An 18,505-nucleotide genomic window follows, 5' to 3' on the forward strand; every position below is an offset into this window, starting at 1 on the left:
AAGTGGACGATCAGGAGAGTGAGGAGCAGATAGGGAGGGAGGGAGGGACAAACAGGCAACACACACCTGAAAAAGTGAAGAGAAACAAAAGCAGCAAAGAGAGAAAATGAGATTAGGGGACACTGGGTTCCTTCTCTGGGGAGTAAAGCCACGGACTCTGAACAATCGTCAGAGAATTCTATCTTGGACAAGCATGCCACTGCTCCCTTAGTTATCTGTCCTCTCCTAGAATCCCTCAGCTTTATCCTTTACTCCCAGGAAACCAGAGAGGACGGCTGCTTCCAGGCACTCCACAGTACAGTTCCCCCTCTAGGGCGGAATGGAAGGAACGACATGCGCACGACTCTCCTCTTGAGTCTACTCCACAGCCCCGGGACTGGAACTGCCTGGGCCCGCCCAGAACACAGAGCCCTCAAGGACTCGCCTTGGACTCATCTCGGACTCGTCTACTTGCCTGGTGAGGAACCTCTCCTGTGTCCACAGCCTTCCGGAGGAGCCGGTAGCACGGCTCATAGAGCTCCCAGCGACTCAGGTCATGGGCACTTTGGGGAAGAGGGGGCAACGTTACACAGGAACAGCGCTGCTGGCATCAGCACCACAGCAGCAGCAGGGACAGAAGGGACCGGCGAGCGGCTCACTTGTAGAAGGCAGAGAGGCGCTTCAGAGTGGCTGCCAGGCTGTACACCTCATCCTCGTCTAGGAAGGGTGACTGAGGAGGAAAGAAGATCCACGATGGGATTTTCCCAAGAATTCACACACCCACGTTCCCCATCTCGTGGCCTTCTCTGACCCAAATTTGGGGGGGGTCCCGTTTCTCAGCTCCAGGCCCTACCTGCAGGAGCTCTTCGAGTTCCTGCTGGAAGCGGTCAGTCAGCAGGTCCACCAGCTGGCTGCGGGCAAAGTCCACCCGGCCGAAGAAGGTGAACTCGGGGTTACAGAGCAGATAGAGGGCATGAGCCCCCGCCTCGAGCACCGCAGGCTCCGCGTGCTTCACCACCACTTCCTGGAGTTGCTGTAAGAACAGCTCCAGATGCTGACAGAGAGAGAGGTGAGAGAAGGTAGCGGGGTGGGGGAGCCGGGGGGGGGCTATTCTTCCAGGGTGGGGGAGCGCTGGGGGAGATTAAAAAAAAAAAATCTGATTGAAAGCATTAAACTTCAAGGATAAGATGCCTGTGAAAGGGAAGGCTTACGGACTTTTCTGGAACCCAGGTTCTTGAGAAGAACCGGATGTTGGCAGTAGAACCTCTGGCCCTAGCAAGGAAGCGGCACGGCCTGTGAACGGCAGTTTCTTCTCTCCTCACCTTCTCCAAGCGCCTGGTGCAGTAGATGTTGAGGTCAAAGTAGTTGAGAAGCTGGAGCAGGGGGGCAACCTTCTCCGCGTCAGCCGAGAACTGGAGGGATCGAGAAGGAGTGCTGTCTCCTAGCTCACGTGCGAGCCCTAATCCCAGTCTGTTCACCGCTCGTTCCCAGATACTGCACGGTGGGGCAGCTCTACCTTGGCCAGGAGCTGCGGGAGCAGGGGGATGAGGTGCTCGGTGAGCTTCACCTTGTCATCGGCTTGGGTCTTCCGTTCTTTGGGGGTTAAGCCCTGGAATTAGACATTTGAGGGGTGCAGGGAAAGATGTAGAAAAATAGTGAGTCCAGAGAGTGTGGATGTGTAATCCTCTTCCCTATGAACTCATCTGCCCAGGAAGGGAGAATTCATTTGGCAGCTCCTTCAGATCTCTTTTCTTTCTAGAAATGGAAATCTTTGAGGGGCAGAGAAGGGGCACTCAAACCCAGCACTTGAGGATAAAGATGGACAATGCTTATCTGGATTTAATGTTGCTCACCAACCCACCCACCCTTCCTGCCATACCTTCCTCCCAGTGATCCGCCCCACGGGCGGGTGACCCTCTGAAGCTTGCCGAACGCTGGACACAAGGATTTCTATCAGCGTGCTCTCCTGCACGTCGCCCAAGTCTGGGTTGGCAGGAGGATGAAAGACAGAATCACAAATTAGCCGCCCTCCATCTCCAAGTCACTCCTACTCCCCCACTGCCCATGACACCTCTGCCTTTATAAGACCCCTGGTTTCCTACTAGGAGGTGAAAGGTCCCCTCCTCCAGCTATCCCACGGCACGCACTCTGGTCCTTCTCCAGCAGCAGGCTTGTCAGACTCTCCCAGTCCTTCAGCTGAGACCCTGCACAGTCCCACAGGCTGTCTACCAAGTAGGCAGCGTGGTCATGGAGCTGTGGAAGAAAGTATATGTTTTTTCTTTCGTTTTTAAAATTTTATTTAAATTCAGTTAACATATGCTATATCATTAGTTTGAGATAGAGTTCAGTGATTCGTCAGTTGGATAGAACACCCAATGCTCATGACCTCACGTGCCCTCCAAAGCCCATCACGCAATTGCCCATCCCCCCAACCATCTCCCCTCCAGCAACCCTCAGTTGGTTTCCTACAGTTAAGAGTCTCTTATGGTTTGCCTCCCTCTCTGATTTCGTCCTATTTTATTTTCCCTCCTTCCCCCTATGCTCCTGTTTCATTTCTTAAATTCCACATGTGAGTGCAATCATAGAATCCTCTTTCTCCGACTGACTGACTTTGCTCAGTTAGCATAGTACCTTCTAGTTCCACCCACATCATGGCAAGTAAGATTTCATTTGAAAAAGGTACGTTAAGTTACTGAAGCCACACTGGAAAATTCCGGTAAATACTGATAAACCACGTCTTTCCTTCCTGCAGCGCCAGCTCCCATTCTCTGCCACCAGCAGGACTCATGCACCACAGCCAAGTAACTCCTTCCCATACGTCACCTCGCTCTCCACAAAGAAGGACAGCAGAAGGTGGAAAAAAGTCCTCTGGGCGCGCGGACTTCGGCGTCGCTGTCTCCCACCCTCTGTTCTAGTCTCACACTCAGGGTAGAAGAGCCTGGTAGAATGAACACGGGGAAAAGGCCATGCATGGGAGCAAATGAGGAGTGGACTCATCACAACGGAGCAAAGAAAGAGTCCGGGGAGAGGTGTGAGGGAAAGAGGAACAGAGCCAGGGAAAGCCTTAATGAGTTGAAAAGGGGACAGCAACACCAAAAGAAACTTTAACGGGTATGGTGGGTGGTCCCTGGGAAAAGCAGCAGCAGACGTAGGAGCGGAAACAGAGGACAGCATCACAGGAACAAATGAGAGGCCCCTCCTCACTTCCAGTACAGAAACTCCCCCGCAGCAGACGCCAGGGCCCGGTTAGAGGCATACACAACAGGGTAGACGCCCTCACAGTCTGCATCTGTCAGCACCCCTTCCATGTTCCTGCCAAGACAAAAAAGAGTAAAAACAGGTGAATATGAACGTTGTCCTCTAGCACAACTAGGACTAGAAATAAAAGGGCAAATGAGGATTTGGGAACAATCCAAAAGAGGAACCGAAAAGAAGAAAAAAAAAAAAAGCAACGAGGATGAACTGACAAACAGCTTTTCAACAATGAGTGGAAGACAAAAGAGCATCGAGAGTTAGAGATGACAGGAAATGTTCCTGGAGATCCCGCAACTCAGGAATGACCCTCGTCTTTCAACGGGTACATAAAGACGCGTCGACTTATGAGAGATGGAGGGATAGGACTCCGGGTCTGTCTGTTGTTGGAAAGGTCAGACTCTGAGATGCAGGGCTCCCCGTCCCCCAGGACTCACTTCAGGATAATTGTTAGTAACTTGACGGCCTCTACTGCCACATCATACTCTCGGTCCATGACCATGGAAACCATCCGGTCCTGTAAGGAGAGAGCACATCACTCAATACCTGATTGTACCCATCCCCAAACCTCACTCACGCTCTCACGGAATCTGAGATTCCTAAAGAGAAGGCGCGGAGGCAGAGGCTGGGATAGCTACAGACACAAAGAGCAACAGGAATGGAAAGAGGAGGTGGGGAAACGGGAACCACGCGAGTGAGCCAAGCACAAGAGCGCGGCCCAGTCTCACCTTGAAGCGGCTGGTGAAGAGCTCCAGGCGGGCCGTCAGGTCCCGGCTGCTGTACAGCGCTTTCAGAGCCTTCAGGCACTTCAGGCGGACTTCTCGATGCTGTCGAGGAAAATGGAACCAGGACTGACTATTCTCTACTCAACCCCCACTGGGCCTTCTTCCCCCTCTGGCAGATTACTCCTTCTGGGCCTTGGTGTCCTGCGTGTTGAGGACTTTGAGATGAGTCAGAGATAACAAACAGATGGATCACAACAGAATCTGACAATCGTAATGAAGAGGACCTTGGGCTACCACCCTAGCACTCGTCTTGCCAATCCATTTCTTGCTTTTCCTAGCTTTCTTGCTTTTTCCTAGGGAAAGCCTTTCTCTACTCCGGTCTGGAGGTGTTCAATCTCCTGGATGCTGCCTTCTCTCTTCTGCCTTATCCTACCTTCCCCAATACTGGGCAGTTTTGAACTCCACGGCCTTCCTTGATGGGCTGACCACTAGTGAAGCTTTCAAACGGCAAAACCAGGAAAAGCTGCAGCATCTTAGGGCAGGGAAGAGGGTGAGGGGAGCGGGAGAAAAGAGACTTCAACACGCACCTTATCGTGCAGGGTCCAGCCAATATATTTCAAATAGCTGTCTGTGAGGAAAGATGTGCTGTAGCTTTGCATCCAAGACCCAATCTCCTCAATGCAGATAGCACGGATCTCAGGAAGGACATCCCTAGGCACAGAAAGAGAAACTGACCCCTTAGCACCTTCTCTCCAAACTCACTTTCCATCCTTCCACACATCTTCCTGCCGTAGAAGAATCTATTTTCTTCACTTAAATACCCTGCCCCATGCCTTTCATCCTCTCCTCCCAACATAAGTACATTAAAATTAAACATTTTCTTTCTGTAATCCTGCATAAAATTGTTGAGCATATCCTCCTTAGCCCTTTTAAAATTGATTTTGGAAGTTAATATAACCGTTGGCCAAACTTCCACTTGAAGAAAATATTAAAATCCGCTGAAGAGTTCTGGAAAGGCAGAACTAGGTTGAAATCTAGTTAAGAGTGAGGGAAAAAACATGGATGCTATTTCTAACTTAACTCCACCCGTTCTTTTAAACAGTGTAAAACTCCTGTGCCTTTAGCAGAGTGACACAGCAGGCTGGGCTAGGGAAAGATGTGCCAAGTTGCACACCCTCAGGAGAGCTCTGCCTTTTGGCTCTTTGCTCTTGTCCTCTCAGGTCTCCAGCCCCAGGAAGATGGGGATGGGAAGGTCTGCAAAGTTGGAGCAGAGTAATATCAACAATACCTTACTCTTCTATTTTCGCTCCCAAAAGAGCTTTTAGGAGACTTTGTAGTTGAAGATGAACTAACCCTTACTAATTTAAAACATCTGTTGTCAGAGTTTTTGCTCCAGTTGCATTAGCGCCAGGACTCACCAAACAACCAGGGTCAGGATGGGGGTCTTGTTACTTTTACAGATTCTATAACCAAGGACCAGCTGCTTCAAAGAGAGGAGCCCATTCACTCACCTGTACCGATGCACAAAGACACCCCTGAAGAGGGCATTCATCATCCCCTCAATCTCCTCTTGATGCTCTTGGAGCTGGAGGACAGGGAGGAACAGGTCAATCTTTCTTGTGCCACTGGCATAAAGCCACAAGAGTAAACTATGACTTCCATCTATTTCCTATTTATTACAGGACACACGCTGAACCCCTGAAAACCTTCTAATTCTAGAAGAAAGTATATAGTCAACTAATGTCTCAAAGGTTTGTGTTTTTGTAAAAAATAGTATCTCCTCTGGGTCTGGTTATTCTGGCTATCTTTAGCTATTCAGAGGTGCTAGCTGGTAGTTATACACGTCTTTGACTAACAACAATTGAGAAAATGAATTTTTAATAAATGGAGTTTGACAGAAAAAGTAGAACTAGCAAAAAAACCCCAGACAGAACAAATTAGACCAGTGGTTTTCAACTGGGAGCCCCTGGGGGGACATTTAGCAACTTCTGAAAACATTTTTAGTGGTTACTCCCGGGCGGGGGTACTACTGCCATCTAGCGGATAGAGGCCGGGGATGCTGTTAAACATCGTGCAACGGCAGGACAAGCCCCGCGTCAATAGTGCCATTGTTGAGAAATCCTGGATTAGATGAATGATAGGTGTCAAGGAAGCAGAATGATAAGGGGAATTACAAGAAAAACAAGGAAACAGAATTATAAGAAAACATTCTTTAAGACAACTGACCCTACCTCTTCAATAAATCAACATACTGGGAGGAAAATGGGGGAGGCAGAAGTTCTATGTAAGATTAAGAGATATTTAAGAAATACAAAAAAATACGGTGCATAATCCTTAATTAAATCCTGGTTGGAGCTGATCAACTATAAAAGGCATTTTGTAGACACAAAAGGAAATATAAATATGGACTGGGATTAGAAAATTATTTAAAAATAATTATTAATATGTTTGAATGAAAATGGTACTGAGATAACATGGGGATAATTTTTAGGTGACTTTTAAAAAAATATTTTGTAGAGTACATATTTTAAGTCTTTAGGTGGAAATACCAGCATGTCCATAATTTACTGTACCAAAAAAACAGATGAAACAAATACAGAGAAATATTAGTTGTTAAGTCTACATAATTTGTATACAGTGTTCACTCTACCAGTGTCTCCACTTCTCAGAATGTTTCGAAATTTTCATATTGAAAAGAAAAGGAAGGGGCACCTGGATGGCTCAGTCGGTAAGTGGCTGGCTCTTGATTTGGCTCAGGTCAGGATCTCAGGATCCTGGGACAGAGCCCTCTGTCAGGCTCTGTGCTCAGCAGGGAGTCTGCTGGAGGAGTCTCTCTCTCCCCTTCTCCCTCTGCTCCCCCAACCCCCTGCTCACATACGCACTCTCTCAAATAACAAGAAAAGGGCCTGGTTGGCTCAGTCAGTTAAGCAGTTAAGCATCTGCCTTCATCTCAGGTCGTGATCCCAGGATCCTGGGATCCAACCCCACATCAGGGTCCCTGCTCTGTGGGGAGCCTGCTTCTCCCTCTGCTACTGCCTGCTGCTCCTTCTGCTTGTGCGCTCACTTGCTCGAGCACTCTGTCAAGTAAATGAAATCTTTAAAAACAAATAAATAACAAACCATAAGAGACTCTTAATCTCACAAAACAAACTGAGGGTTGCCGGTGGGAGGGGGATAGGGAGAGGGTGGTTAGGTTATGGACATTCGGGGAGGGTATGTGCTATGGTGAGTGCTGTGAACAATTCACAGACCTGTACACCTGGGGCTAATAATGTATGTTAATAAAAAGTAAAAAATAAAGTTAAAAACAAATAAAAATTAAAAATGAAGAAAAGGAAAAAGAGGGTAGAGGGAAGGAGGAAAGATGTTTCATCAGTACCAATTTCTATAGGAGTTTGGAAAAAGGTGATTGGGAAAAGGCCACTGAGCACAGGGATTAGGAAGTTACTGGTTTGGAGAGAATAATTTCACAGAAAATCTAGGTAGCAAAAAAGGATTCAGATGGAAATTAAGGAAGTAAGGAAATGCTAAAAAGGTCAGAGATGTAGTTCATAAAGAAGAAGAAAGGATCAAGGGCCTACACACAGTTATACATGAAAAGCAGAAAACAGTGGGGAGGGAGGGATTGAAAACCAAAACCGAGGGTGCCTGGGTGGCTCAGTCAGTTGGGCAGCTGCCTTCAGCTCAGGTCATGATCTCGGCGTGGGGGGCTGGATTCCCTACTCAGCCCCCTTCCCTGCTTTGCTCCCTCTCCCTCTCAAATACATAAATAAAATCTTTCAGGGGCACCTGGGTGGCTCAGTGGATTAAGCCACTGCCTTCGGCTCAGGTCAGGATCTCAGGGTCCTGGGATCGAGCCGCATTGGGCTCTCTGCTCAGCGGGGAGCCTGCTTCCCCCCTCCCTCTGCCTGCCTCTTTGCCTATTGGTGATCTCTGTCAAATAAATAAATAAACTTAAAAAAAAAAGAAACTGATAACTTTATAAATAAATAAATAAAATCTTTTTTAAAGCTTTTAAAAAATAGAGAAAAAATAAAAACCAGAAGAGAAATGATAACCGATGAAGCAAGAGCCTAGACAAATCAAATAAAGATTTACGGTGGTAGACTCAATATAAGGCCTGAGACAAACTTCCCCCCTTTTTTAAAAAAGATCTTTTAAATTTATTTGATGGAGAGAAAGAGACACAGTGAGAGAGGGAACTCAAGCTGGGGGTGGGGGGAGGTGGGAGAGGAAGAAGCAGGCTCCCCGCTGAGCAGGGAGCCTGAGGACGTGGGGGCTCAATCCAGGACCCTGGGATCATGACCTGAGCCCAAGGCAGATGCTTAACGACTGAGCCACCCAGGCACCCCGGCCTGAGACAAACGTCACCTACATAAGGTTTAAGATCATACAGACACTGAAAATAGTAAAAGAGAGTGAGGAAAGATTTACCATGGGAGAGACCTTGGTGAGGGGTGGGAAAACAGTTGGTGCAGTGAAACATGGGGAGTCCTCCCAACCTCATGCTTGGGGAGTTTCAGACACTGTGGGAGAGTGGGGGGGGAATCTGTGACTCATGACATACATATCTGTCTGAAGGTTTAATCAATATAAAAGATTTTGTTAGGGCTTACATCCTCCAGTGGCCTTTAAGTTTGAAAGGGAATAAAGCAAATAGCTACTCTACACCAGACCAGGCAACTCACTCACCATCTCATTTAATCTTCATAAAATGGCCAAATTATCTCCTTTTTAAAGAAAAGGAAACAGAAGCTTAGAGATTACATAAGGCCACGGAACAGGTAGCTAATTGGAACAGAACTGAAACCCAGGAGTGATTGAAAGGCCTATCGTTTTCCAGTCCTTCAACAGCTGACCTCCCTTGTCAGTGTTTGGCCTTTAGTACTCCCGTGGTGACCTGCAAACTGTACACTTGACTAGGTCAAAAATTAACTCCCTGCGTAAGATCCAAGTGCAACACTTAAACACATTTGTGATAATGTAGACAATAGAAACTAAGCAAAAGTGGAATTATAAAGAACTCTAAAATTTACTCTAAATTAGAAATAATTCATTGAGCTCACATTCCTGAAACAAGATAAGCACACAACGACCTCTGACAGGACGGGTCTATTAAGACTGGTAGACTCCACTGTTCATGACCTGGAAGGTCATGACACCTCTGGCTTACCCAGGAGAAGTGCTCGGGCACCGCTAAGATGGGCTACAGCAGCAGTGGATGGAAACTGGGAGAAAGGAAGGGATGAGGCAGGAAACACTTCTTACTTCTTTGCGTTTCTCCAGCAGGCTCTCCAGCCGCTCAGGTGCTCTCTGTTCTGGCCCCTTACTTCGTTCAGCCTCATACTGTCGCTGATTATTATCTTTGTGCAGACCCAGCTGAAGGGCAACTCTTACCAGGGAGGTCATGAGCTTCATGGCTTTGAGCCAGGAAAAACAAAAAAAGGGAATTATTACTTAGGTCAGAGGAACGAGGATAGGTTCAAAAAGGAAAGGAAAAAAAGCTTCTTGTGGTTTCAGTGGGAAGAGGAGGAGAAAGCAGGAAGTGGGGCACTTGGGGGAAACTTACCATGGCCGCTGCCACCACTGCAACCAAAAGACAGAACAGAAAGAAAAAGATTAGAAAACACGAGGAGGGCGCCTGGGTGGCTCAGTGAGTTAAGCCTCTGCCTTCAGCTCAGGTCGTGATCTCAAGGTCCTGGGATCAAGCCCCAAATCCGGCTCTCTGCTCAGCAAGGAGCCTGCTTCCCCCTCTCTCTCTGCCTCTCTGCCTACTTGTGATCTCTGTCAAATAAATAAATAAAATCTTAAAAAAAAAAAAAAGAGGGGGAAAAAAAACAAAAAGAAAAAAAGGAAGGGCAGTAAAAATGAAAAGCTAGAGCAGAGTGACCCTAACATCTGAAGACTCTTCTGGAGTGGACTTTTTTTCTCCCTCTTTTGGGCTTCCTTTAATCCTCAGCATATTCCCAGCAGGTGAGCTATGAGAAACAAGTTAAGGCTGAAAATTGTCACTGTAATCTACCCTTTCCTGCAAGACCACTAGTGAGAAACTTGATTGAAGTTCAGGTAAGAAGCCTGCCCTTTAAGCAAAGAGCTCAGACAGAGGTAAGAAGGAAGATTCAGGACCAAAGAACAGAGGACATTCCCCAGAGAACATTTATAGAATAAAAGTGAGTGCTCACCTGCCAGGGTGCTGGTGTGACGGAAGGCACGGACCTGGGAGTCTGACAGTCCAGTGAGCAGGGAGATGAGGTTGTCCATTGGGAAGCCGTCATAGAGAAGGCTATACTGGCACTGAAAGACCAAGGTCTTCACAAATTCACAGAAGCTGCCCTGGAACTTCTTCCAGGATGGACCTGGTGCTGTCAGGGGATAGTCTCCTGAGTCCTAAAGGATTTATGGAAAGGATGAGAAAAGTATTATCAAGTCTATGAAACCATAGGGACTTGGGATGTCAAAACCCAATAGTATAGTAAAAATGTATCTCTGGTACACCTCATTTCCTGCTATTCTCAACTCTAGACGCATATTCAGATAACATCTATGGGTCCCTTTTGCCCCTAAGAAATTAAACTCCTTCCAAAAGTTATCCTATTTCCCAAAAAAGGGAATAATGGGCCTTGTATTTTGAAATAAGAGTGGCAAGAGAATCCTGGTTGTCCTTCTCCACCTCGTTAAACTGTTCTGTCAGGTGCCGGATGATCTCGGAGTTGGACATCTTCTTGAACATCTCGGGGGTCACAATGCCTGAGGAATGGAGGAAATGAGTTACTTAAGAGAAAAATAACAGGACACTGTGACCATCTGCATATACACCTAAGATGAGCTATGGAATACGCTGAAAAGAGCTTAGGTGGGGAATCAGAAGACCTGAATCCTCATCATAAATCTGTTACCATCCAACTGTGTAACTGCTATAAAGCAAGCTCTCTAGAAAATCCAAAGGAATCAGACAACAGAAAGCAATGGAAAGCTATGGTTTAAAAAAAAATCCAAACAGGGGCATCTGGTTGGCTCAGTCAGTAAAGCATATGACTCTTGATCTCAGGATAGTAAGTTCAAGCACCACGTTGGGTGTGGAGCCTACTTTAAAAGAAAAACAACAACAAAAAATAAAGCGATAAAGCTACACCAATTCTGGATTCTTATAATGCAACCTGCCTGAGATGATCTTGCCCCAGTAAATTAGGTCACGAGCTCTGGGGATCTGGGGGCCCATAGCTTCAGTGGAGAAATACAGAAGGAAATGGCTAAGGAAATAATGAATAGTAAAAGATTATTTCATCTAGAGAAAGGAAGACTAAAAGATGTCTAATGGTCTGTTTTCATATTTGTGAATATCATCTTCATTGTGTTAGTGTGATTAGTTATTTTTCCCCAAAGGGTCTTAGCGCCAAGCCAACATAGTTCCCTATGTCGGATCACTTACCTATTTATCTATCAACAACATAGTCGGATCAAGTGAAACTTTTCTAATGCTTTACTTTCACCCTTTGTTTAGAAAACAACTAGTCTTACTCATCTAAATGTAGCAAAAGTTTCATAACATAGGAGTAAAGGGCTAGGAAGTACAAGGGGTAGGAGTTTCCTCACCTTTACATCCACAAGATCGGATGAAAAAGTTAATGAGCTCCAGGAATCCTGCATCCTGGTCTTGCTTGTAGCTATCCAGCCATTCATCCACCAAAGACTAGGAAAACAAGATGCATGATTTCTATTTCTGGCAATATGACAGACTGGAAATGTTATAGGATTGTCCCCACTGAAACAGCTAAACTTCTGATCAAAATATTATAAACATCTTCTAAAAGGTATTGCTGAACTGGAATGAAAAGTAGAATCCCATATAGGTCAAAAATGAGGTGAAGGTAGCAATCCTGGGAGATAAGGAAGCGGATTTTTGCCCTGAAGTTTCTATTAAATGCTGGAAATTCTGACTTTCTGTCCAGACAGCTGCATGGATCATAGAGCATGAAAGATAGAGCCTTTGGGTTTTCCAAGAAGAGAGGTCCAAAAAGAGGCTTCTGTAATAAAGCTAGGTGCTGGAAAAAGTCACATCATGGAAGCAGGAATGAGAAACGAACCTACAGGCTAGAAGGGGACATCAAGAAAACTAGCTTGTTATGACTAGTGGAGGGGGGAAAAAAAGAATTCTCCCTTGAGAACTCATAACCATAAGCCTTCTCTTGGGTCTGGATTTGTAGTCCAGATCCACACTATCTATATGATCAGAATACTCTCAATCAGAGATTTTAATTCCAAGTGATTCTGAAATGTCCCCAGTCAACTACAGAAGCAAATGCAGATTCTTCCCTTAAAAGCCCACCTGTAACCCAGGGCCCAAAGAATTCCAACATATAGAGCCCCAAGAAAAATGAGCAGCTCACAGTGAAACTTAGTAAGGAAATAAGGCACTGAAAATAAGAATTATCAGGGAAAAAATGGAATTACATTCACAGACTTCAACCATTTAAAATTATTACAGATTATAAACCATGCTACAAATAAATAAATAAATAAATAAAATCTTAAAAAAAAAAAAAAACACTTTTATTTCACAGAGAGAGAGATCACAAGTAGGCAGAGAGGCAGGCAGACAGAGAGGAGGAAGCAGGCTCCCTGCTGAGCAGAGAGCCCAATGCGGGGCTGGATCCCAGGACCCTGAGACTCTGACCTGAGCCAAAGGCAGAGGCTTAACCCTCTGAGTCACCCAGGTGCCCCCTGATAGAACTATTAAGAGACATGGAGAATAGAGTGGGAAGTTCTAATTTGATGTCTAATTCAATTGCAGAGGATACTGAAATGACAAAGAGGCACTATCTGAAAAGAATTTTCCAGTCATTGAAAGACACCAATCTTCAGAGTCTAGAAGCAATAGATTTCAAACATGACAAATAAAAAGGAACTTTACACTTTTAAGCATTCTATAAAACGTCAGAATACAAAAGCAAAGTCTCAAAAACAATCAAGGCAAAAAGGGATCACTTAAAAAGTATTTGCATGTAACATAAATAAAACAATTTACAAATTAGATCTGTACAAATACATCTGCCCGAGTCATATATGGCTCTTAAAACTAAATCAAATAAAAATTAAAAATCCAGTTCTCGGTCATACCAGTCACATTTGAAGTACTCAATAGCCACACGTGGATAGTGGCTACTGTACTAAAAGATAATACACAACATTTCCATCATTACAAAATGTTGTGTTAGTGCTAACTCAGACTGACAGCTGACTTTCAGCAGCAATAAGGGAAGTTAGAAGGCAGTGGAATAATCTTTTCAACGTGCTGAGAGAGAAAAATGTCACCTTAGAATTCTCTACCCTTTCAAAACCTTTTTATAACCTTTCAAGAACAAAAGATATTTCCTAACAAGCAAACAAAAATATGAGTTTGTTAATAAACTCTTCCTAAAGGAAATTTTAAAGGATAAACTTTGAACAAGTGAGTGAATTTGTATGCAAGATTTGAGAAGCAATGATAAGCCAAATGATAAAAATGTAAGTGAATACAAACACTGTATAAAATAGCAACATCTAATTTTTTGGAAGACGGGAAATAGATGTAACTAAAACATTGCAACAGTATGAAAACTGGAAGGGGAAATTAGAATTAAAGTGTTCTTAGGTCCTTATAGAAGACAGAAATCCAGGGGGACCTGTGCGTCTCAGTTGGTTAAGCATCTGCCTTTGGCTCAGGTCATGGTCCCAGGGTCCTGGGATTGGGATTGAGCCTCTGTCGGGCTCCCTGCTCAGTGGGGATTCTGCTTCTCCCTCTCCTTCTGCCCATCTATGTCCACTCATGTTTGCTCACTCTCTTTCTCAATAAATAAAATCTTTTAAAAAAAGACAGAAATCCAAAAGCAAGGAAAGAGAGGGGAAAAAAGAAACAGAAAAGATAATATAAAGTGATGGGGTGCCTGTGTGGCTCAGTCATTAAGCCTCTGCCTTCAGCTCAGGTCATGATCCCGGGGTCCTGGGATTGAGCCCCACATCAGGCTCCCTGCTCGGTGGGAAGCCTGCTTCCCCCTCTCCCACTCCCCCTGCTTGTGTTCCTTCTCTGTGTCTCTGTCAAATAAATAAAAAAGTCTTTAAAAAAAAAGATAATACAAAGTGGAAGTATAAAATGGTAGAAATAAATTCATATGTATCAAGTGACAATAAATGTAAATGAATAAAACTCTCTTGTTAAAGAAGAGATTAACAGAATGGATTAAAGAACATAATCTAGATTTTAGCTACATGCAGAAGACAGACTCCAGACATACATAGAAAGATTGAAGGTAAAAAGATAAAAGGAGGGGCACCTGGCTGACTCACTCAGTAGAGCATGGGACTCTTGATCTCAGGGTTGTGAATTCAAGCCCCAGGTGGGGTGGACAAAGTACTTAAAAATAAAGTCTTAGGGGAAAAAAAGGATAGAAAAAGGTATTAGGCAAACAATAACTAAAAAACAAAGCTAACGAAGATGTAATAAACCAACAATCTTTTGTCTTAAAATATAAAAAGTGGTGATGTATAACAAAGGTTCAATTTACTAAGGCAACAAATGCTCAAAATACTTAAGGCAAAGATAGGCATGAATACAAAAGTAGTAACTAAAAAGATCATCTTTATGGATTTTTTAAAAAAGATTTCATTTATTTATTTGACAGAGATCACAAGTAGGCAGAGAGTCGGGGTGGGGAGAAGCAGGCTCCCTGCTGAGCAGAGAGCCCAATGTGGGGCTCGATCCCAGGCCCTGGGATCATGACACGAGCCGAAGGCAGACACTTTAATCCACTGAATCACCCAGGCACCCCCACTTTGTGGATTTTAATACATCTCTCTGCAATTGACATACCAGACCAAAACCAAACAAAAACCCCAAAAACCTCGTATAAATATCAAAGCTGTATCACATTTAACACTTTTGATCTCACCCAAGAGAACACTCTATCCAGTAACTGGAGAACACACACCTTCTTTGAGCATATGTGAAATAGTTTTGGAAATGAACTGAATACTAAGTCATAAAGCTAGTGTCCGGGTGCCTGGGTGGCTCAATGGGTTAAGCCTCTGCCTTCGGCTCAGGTCATGATCTCAGGGTCCTGGGATTGAGCCCCACATCAGGCTTTCTGCTCAGCAGGGAGCCTGATCCCCCCCCAACCCCCTGCTGGACTCTCTGCTTACTTGTGATCTGTCAAATAAATAAATAAAATATTTCAAAAAAATAATAAAGCTAGTCTCCATGTTTCAAAGACCGTATTTTCTGACTATAATGCAATCAAGTTAGAAAACAATAACAAAAATATAAATAGAAAAATTCTACGTGTGAAAATCTAAAACTGTTCTAGAAACTATAAAAATCTACATTACACATCAATAAGACTATGTCTCAAATAATTGAAATGAGTCACAGAAAACTATATAAAAATGGTTCATTTATTTAAAGAACATATTCACCAGTGACAAAAATATAAGGAAAAACAAGGGAATGATTAACAGAAAATCTACTCTAGTGATTATCTCTGGGTGGTGAGGGGCTGCCTGGTCTGGATGGAGAGAAGATATACTATGGCACTATTAATGTTTCTTGAGCTGAGACTAGAAATGTGGGTGATTATTCAAATTTTTTAAAACTATATATGAGCCTTCTACACTTTTAGATAACAGAATTACAATAAAATTATGGGAAGAAAACGCAGGGAAGGAGGGAAAAAATTGGGTTTAACTGTTAAAGTGGAGCTCAAAATTGACAAGGGTGAACAAGTTGCCACCCATACCGATGATTTCTCTCTAGATTATCCAATGCCACTGGTTGCCTCCTCCATCCTGATTAATAAAAGCAAAATCTATCCTGTTCTGTGATACTTTCAGGAGAGCAGCATTCTCTCACATCCAAGGTCTTCCTTACATCGTTCAAGGATTCACTCCATGGTCTTATCACTCTTTCCTCATGTAGGTTATACTCTCTACATCGTCCACATTAAATCAATTTTGTAAACATTTGTCCTTATATTTCTACAACAGGTAAGATGGTAACAAGAAACCGAGGGTCAGACCCTGTTTCACCTGCATGTCACTTTTGGCAGCTTTCACAGCATCAAAGAGATCACTGGCTGGTAGCTCTGAGTCTTTCTGGCCATGACCACGTATCATTTGGGACCCCTTCTTTGGATGTTTTGCCACCTAGTAAGTACAAAGAGATCAAAAATATTTTTAAAAAGTCAAAGTGATAGGGGCGCCTGGGTGGCTCAGTGGGTTAAAGCCTCTGCCTTCGGCTCAGGTCATGATCCCAGGATCCTGGGATCCAGCCCCCCACCGGGCTCTCTGCTCAGTGGGGAGCCTGCTTCCTCCTCTCTCTCTGCCTGCCTCTCTGCCTACTTGTGATCTCTGTCACATGAATAAATAAATAAATAATCTTTTAAAAAAAAAAGTCAAAGTGATAGTAACAGTCTTATTGCCACACAAGTAGGCTTAAGCTGCCAATTTCACAGCAGAATTTAATCTAAAATAATGGATTCTTACATTGTAAACTTTATTATTTCTGTTTTCTTTTTTTAGATTTGACAGAGAAAAATCACAAGTAGGCAGAGAGGCAGGCAGACAGAGAGGGGGAAGCAGGCTCCCCACCAAGCAGGGAGCCTGACATGGGGCTCGATCCCAGGACCCTGAGATCATGACCTGGGCCAAAGGCAGAGGATCAACCCACTGAGCCACCCAGGTGCCCCACTTTTCCTCCTTTTAAAAAGTCCCTTAAACCATTCTTTTTCCTTTCTAACTTTAATAACCTTCGTTTATTCCTTTCTCTTCAAAATTTGCCTTCCTCCTACTTCTGTCCCTTAACACTCTTAAGTTTTGCTCTTTCATCAGGCATTACCTGAGCCTTTTCTAGGTTTTTGTTTGTTTTTGCTGCTTCCCAGACTGGGTTCAAAAGCAAAACGAAACTGATTGACTCACTGGGGTTGTTTTGAGTGGTCGTCTTGCTGCTCTCTTCTTCACACTGCGTCTCAGGCTATCTTCAAAGTCACTGCCTTCATCAGCTGACGAAGAATCACTATCCCTATGAGGGAGTGTGGTTCTCCTTAGATACGCCACCCCAGTCCCTCTGTATAAAATGGCAAATGTATTATAATTTCTTTGTCTGTAACTGTAGCCCCTTCCCCATGAGAAAAATATATTCAGATTTTTTTTTTTTTTTTTGAAGAGGAGGTTTACTTTAACAGGGAGTAGAGACAAAATCTTAAAGGAAAACTTTCACTTGAAGAAAGCGGTGAAGATGAAAAATGAAAACTGGAGTGGGTAAAGGACAACACTTCCCTAAAATTCTCTCTGAATAAAAAAGTCAAATGATAGGGATCACTGCTGTGGAGAAAAATCAGCATGCCTTGGGAAGTCACACACTAATTATATGTAAATTGGAGATTAACAGGTGCCTAGAGTTAAATTTCACCTCTTGAAACAAGTTCACAAGTGTTATTGATTAAAGTTAAACTTATATAATAGATAAAATCTGGTTCCCAGCAGTAGCACTGATAGAAAGGTGTCAGAGGAAGCCAATTAAAAAATAACCAGGAGATAGATCTTGTATGAGGTTATTTTTTTCCTGGAAAGATAAAAAAAGATATATTATTATAACCTTCATAAAGTAAGTTCAAAGATAAGGATAGACCGATCTGTTTATAAAATACCCCAAAAAAGGAACATCACACACCAACTAACAAGTATATACAATTTGTTAAGAAACAAATGAACTCTTCTCCTTCCCCCACCTCCCCACTCCTGTACACGTTGAATATACAAACATATTCAAGAAAGATTTGGATGAGCTGGATGATGGACTTAGAAGATGTATGATTTTTGGTGCCTACAACATGCAAGGCAGGAAAGAGGAAAAAACAAACAAAAACAAAAAACCAAAACCAGTCTGCGGAGCTAGAAAGCATTGCTGTTCTGAACCAGTAAGCTCTCTTAACGTTTTCAGAGAGTCACAGGCATACAAAGGGGAAAGCTGCCCGCACTGCAGGAGAAAGCCAGGCAATGCAACAAGTTCTCACCAACTCCACTCACCCCTGCGAGGTGTGGTCCGAGTCCCTGTTACCATAGGGCACACTGACAGAAGAACTAGAGGAGCCAGACAAGCCCCTCTGTCCACCTCCTGCTGCTCTCCGCAGCGGGGAGGACACACTGCTTGGGGAAGAGGAGGACCGCAGGGTAGGCATGCTGGTCCTGCTGTGGAAGAAAAAGAGAAAAGGGCCTTTACCCACCACGTCTCCAGCCTCGGCTCCAACCATGCCCTTTCTTTCCACGGGGTCTGCTCTGCAACTCGCGGTGGGGGTGTGGATGCACAAAAAAAAAAAAAAAAAAAAAAAAAAAAAGGAAGAAGAAGACAAGAGTCATTCCCCTAAGACAACATGGCCTGAGGGGTGCAGGCTGGGAGCTGTTCTCCAGAGTTGCAGCAAGACACACCCGAGCCGCTTAAAGCAAATCCTTCTCTGCAGGAGTCCAAGCGTCGGTGGCCTGGTGCAAGGGGACCAGCTCGCTCACGTTGCAAGTAAAAACCC

General features: G+C 44.2%; 1 protein-coding gene across 1 annotated transcript in view; it reads right to left on the reverse strand.

The window, feature by feature from the left end:
* Window positions 1–18,163, reverse strand: part of LOC111145927 (stromal antigen 3) — a 37,121-nt gene extending 18,958 nt beyond the window's left edge. The window contains exons 1-20 of the mRNA XM_022501244.1: window positions 18,012–18,163; window positions 16,902–17,004; window positions 16,014–16,130; window positions 11,550–11,646; window positions 10,627–10,703; window positions 10,139–10,343; window positions 9,225–9,376; window positions 5,468–5,541; window positions 4,544–4,667; window positions 3,960–4,058; window positions 3,669–3,748; window positions 3,184–3,291; window positions 2,803–2,917; window positions 2,082–2,232; window positions 1,859–1,962; window positions 1,496–1,588; window positions 1,302–1,391; window positions 833–1,033; window positions 639–709; window positions 455–542 (exon numbers count right to left, since the gene is read on the reverse strand). Of these exons, the coding sequence (XP_022356952.1) occupies window positions 455–542; window positions 639–709; window positions 833–1,033; window positions 1,302–1,391; window positions 1,496–1,588; window positions 1,859–1,962; window positions 2,082–2,232; window positions 2,803–2,917; window positions 3,184–3,291; window positions 3,669–3,748; window positions 3,960–4,058; window positions 4,544–4,667; window positions 5,468–5,541; window positions 9,225–9,376; window positions 10,139–10,343; window positions 10,627–10,703; window positions 11,550–11,646; window positions 16,014–16,130; window positions 16,902–17,004; window positions 18,012–18,163 (2,301 nt within the window). The remainder of the gene's footprint in view (window positions 1–454; window positions 543–638; window positions 710–832; window positions 1,034–1,301; window positions 1,392–1,495; window positions 1,589–1,858; window positions 1,963–2,081; window positions 2,233–2,802; window positions 2,918–3,183; window positions 3,292–3,668; window positions 3,749–3,959; window positions 4,059–4,543; window positions 4,668–5,467; window positions 5,542–9,224; window positions 9,377–10,138; window positions 10,344–10,626; window positions 10,704–11,549; window positions 11,647–16,013; window positions 16,131–16,901; window positions 17,005–18,011) is intronic.
* Between the last annotated feature and the right edge of the window lie 342 nt (window positions 18,164–18,505).

This window comes from Enhydra lutris, unplaced genomic scaffold, assembly GCF_002288905.1.
Source record: "Enhydra lutris kenyoni isolate GAN:26980312 unplaced genomic scaffold, ASM228890v2 scaffoldscaffold13, whole genome shotgun sequence".
In the NCBI taxonomy this organism is placed as follows: Eukaryota; Metazoa; Chordata; class Mammalia; order Carnivora; family Mustelidae; genus Enhydra; species Enhydra lutris.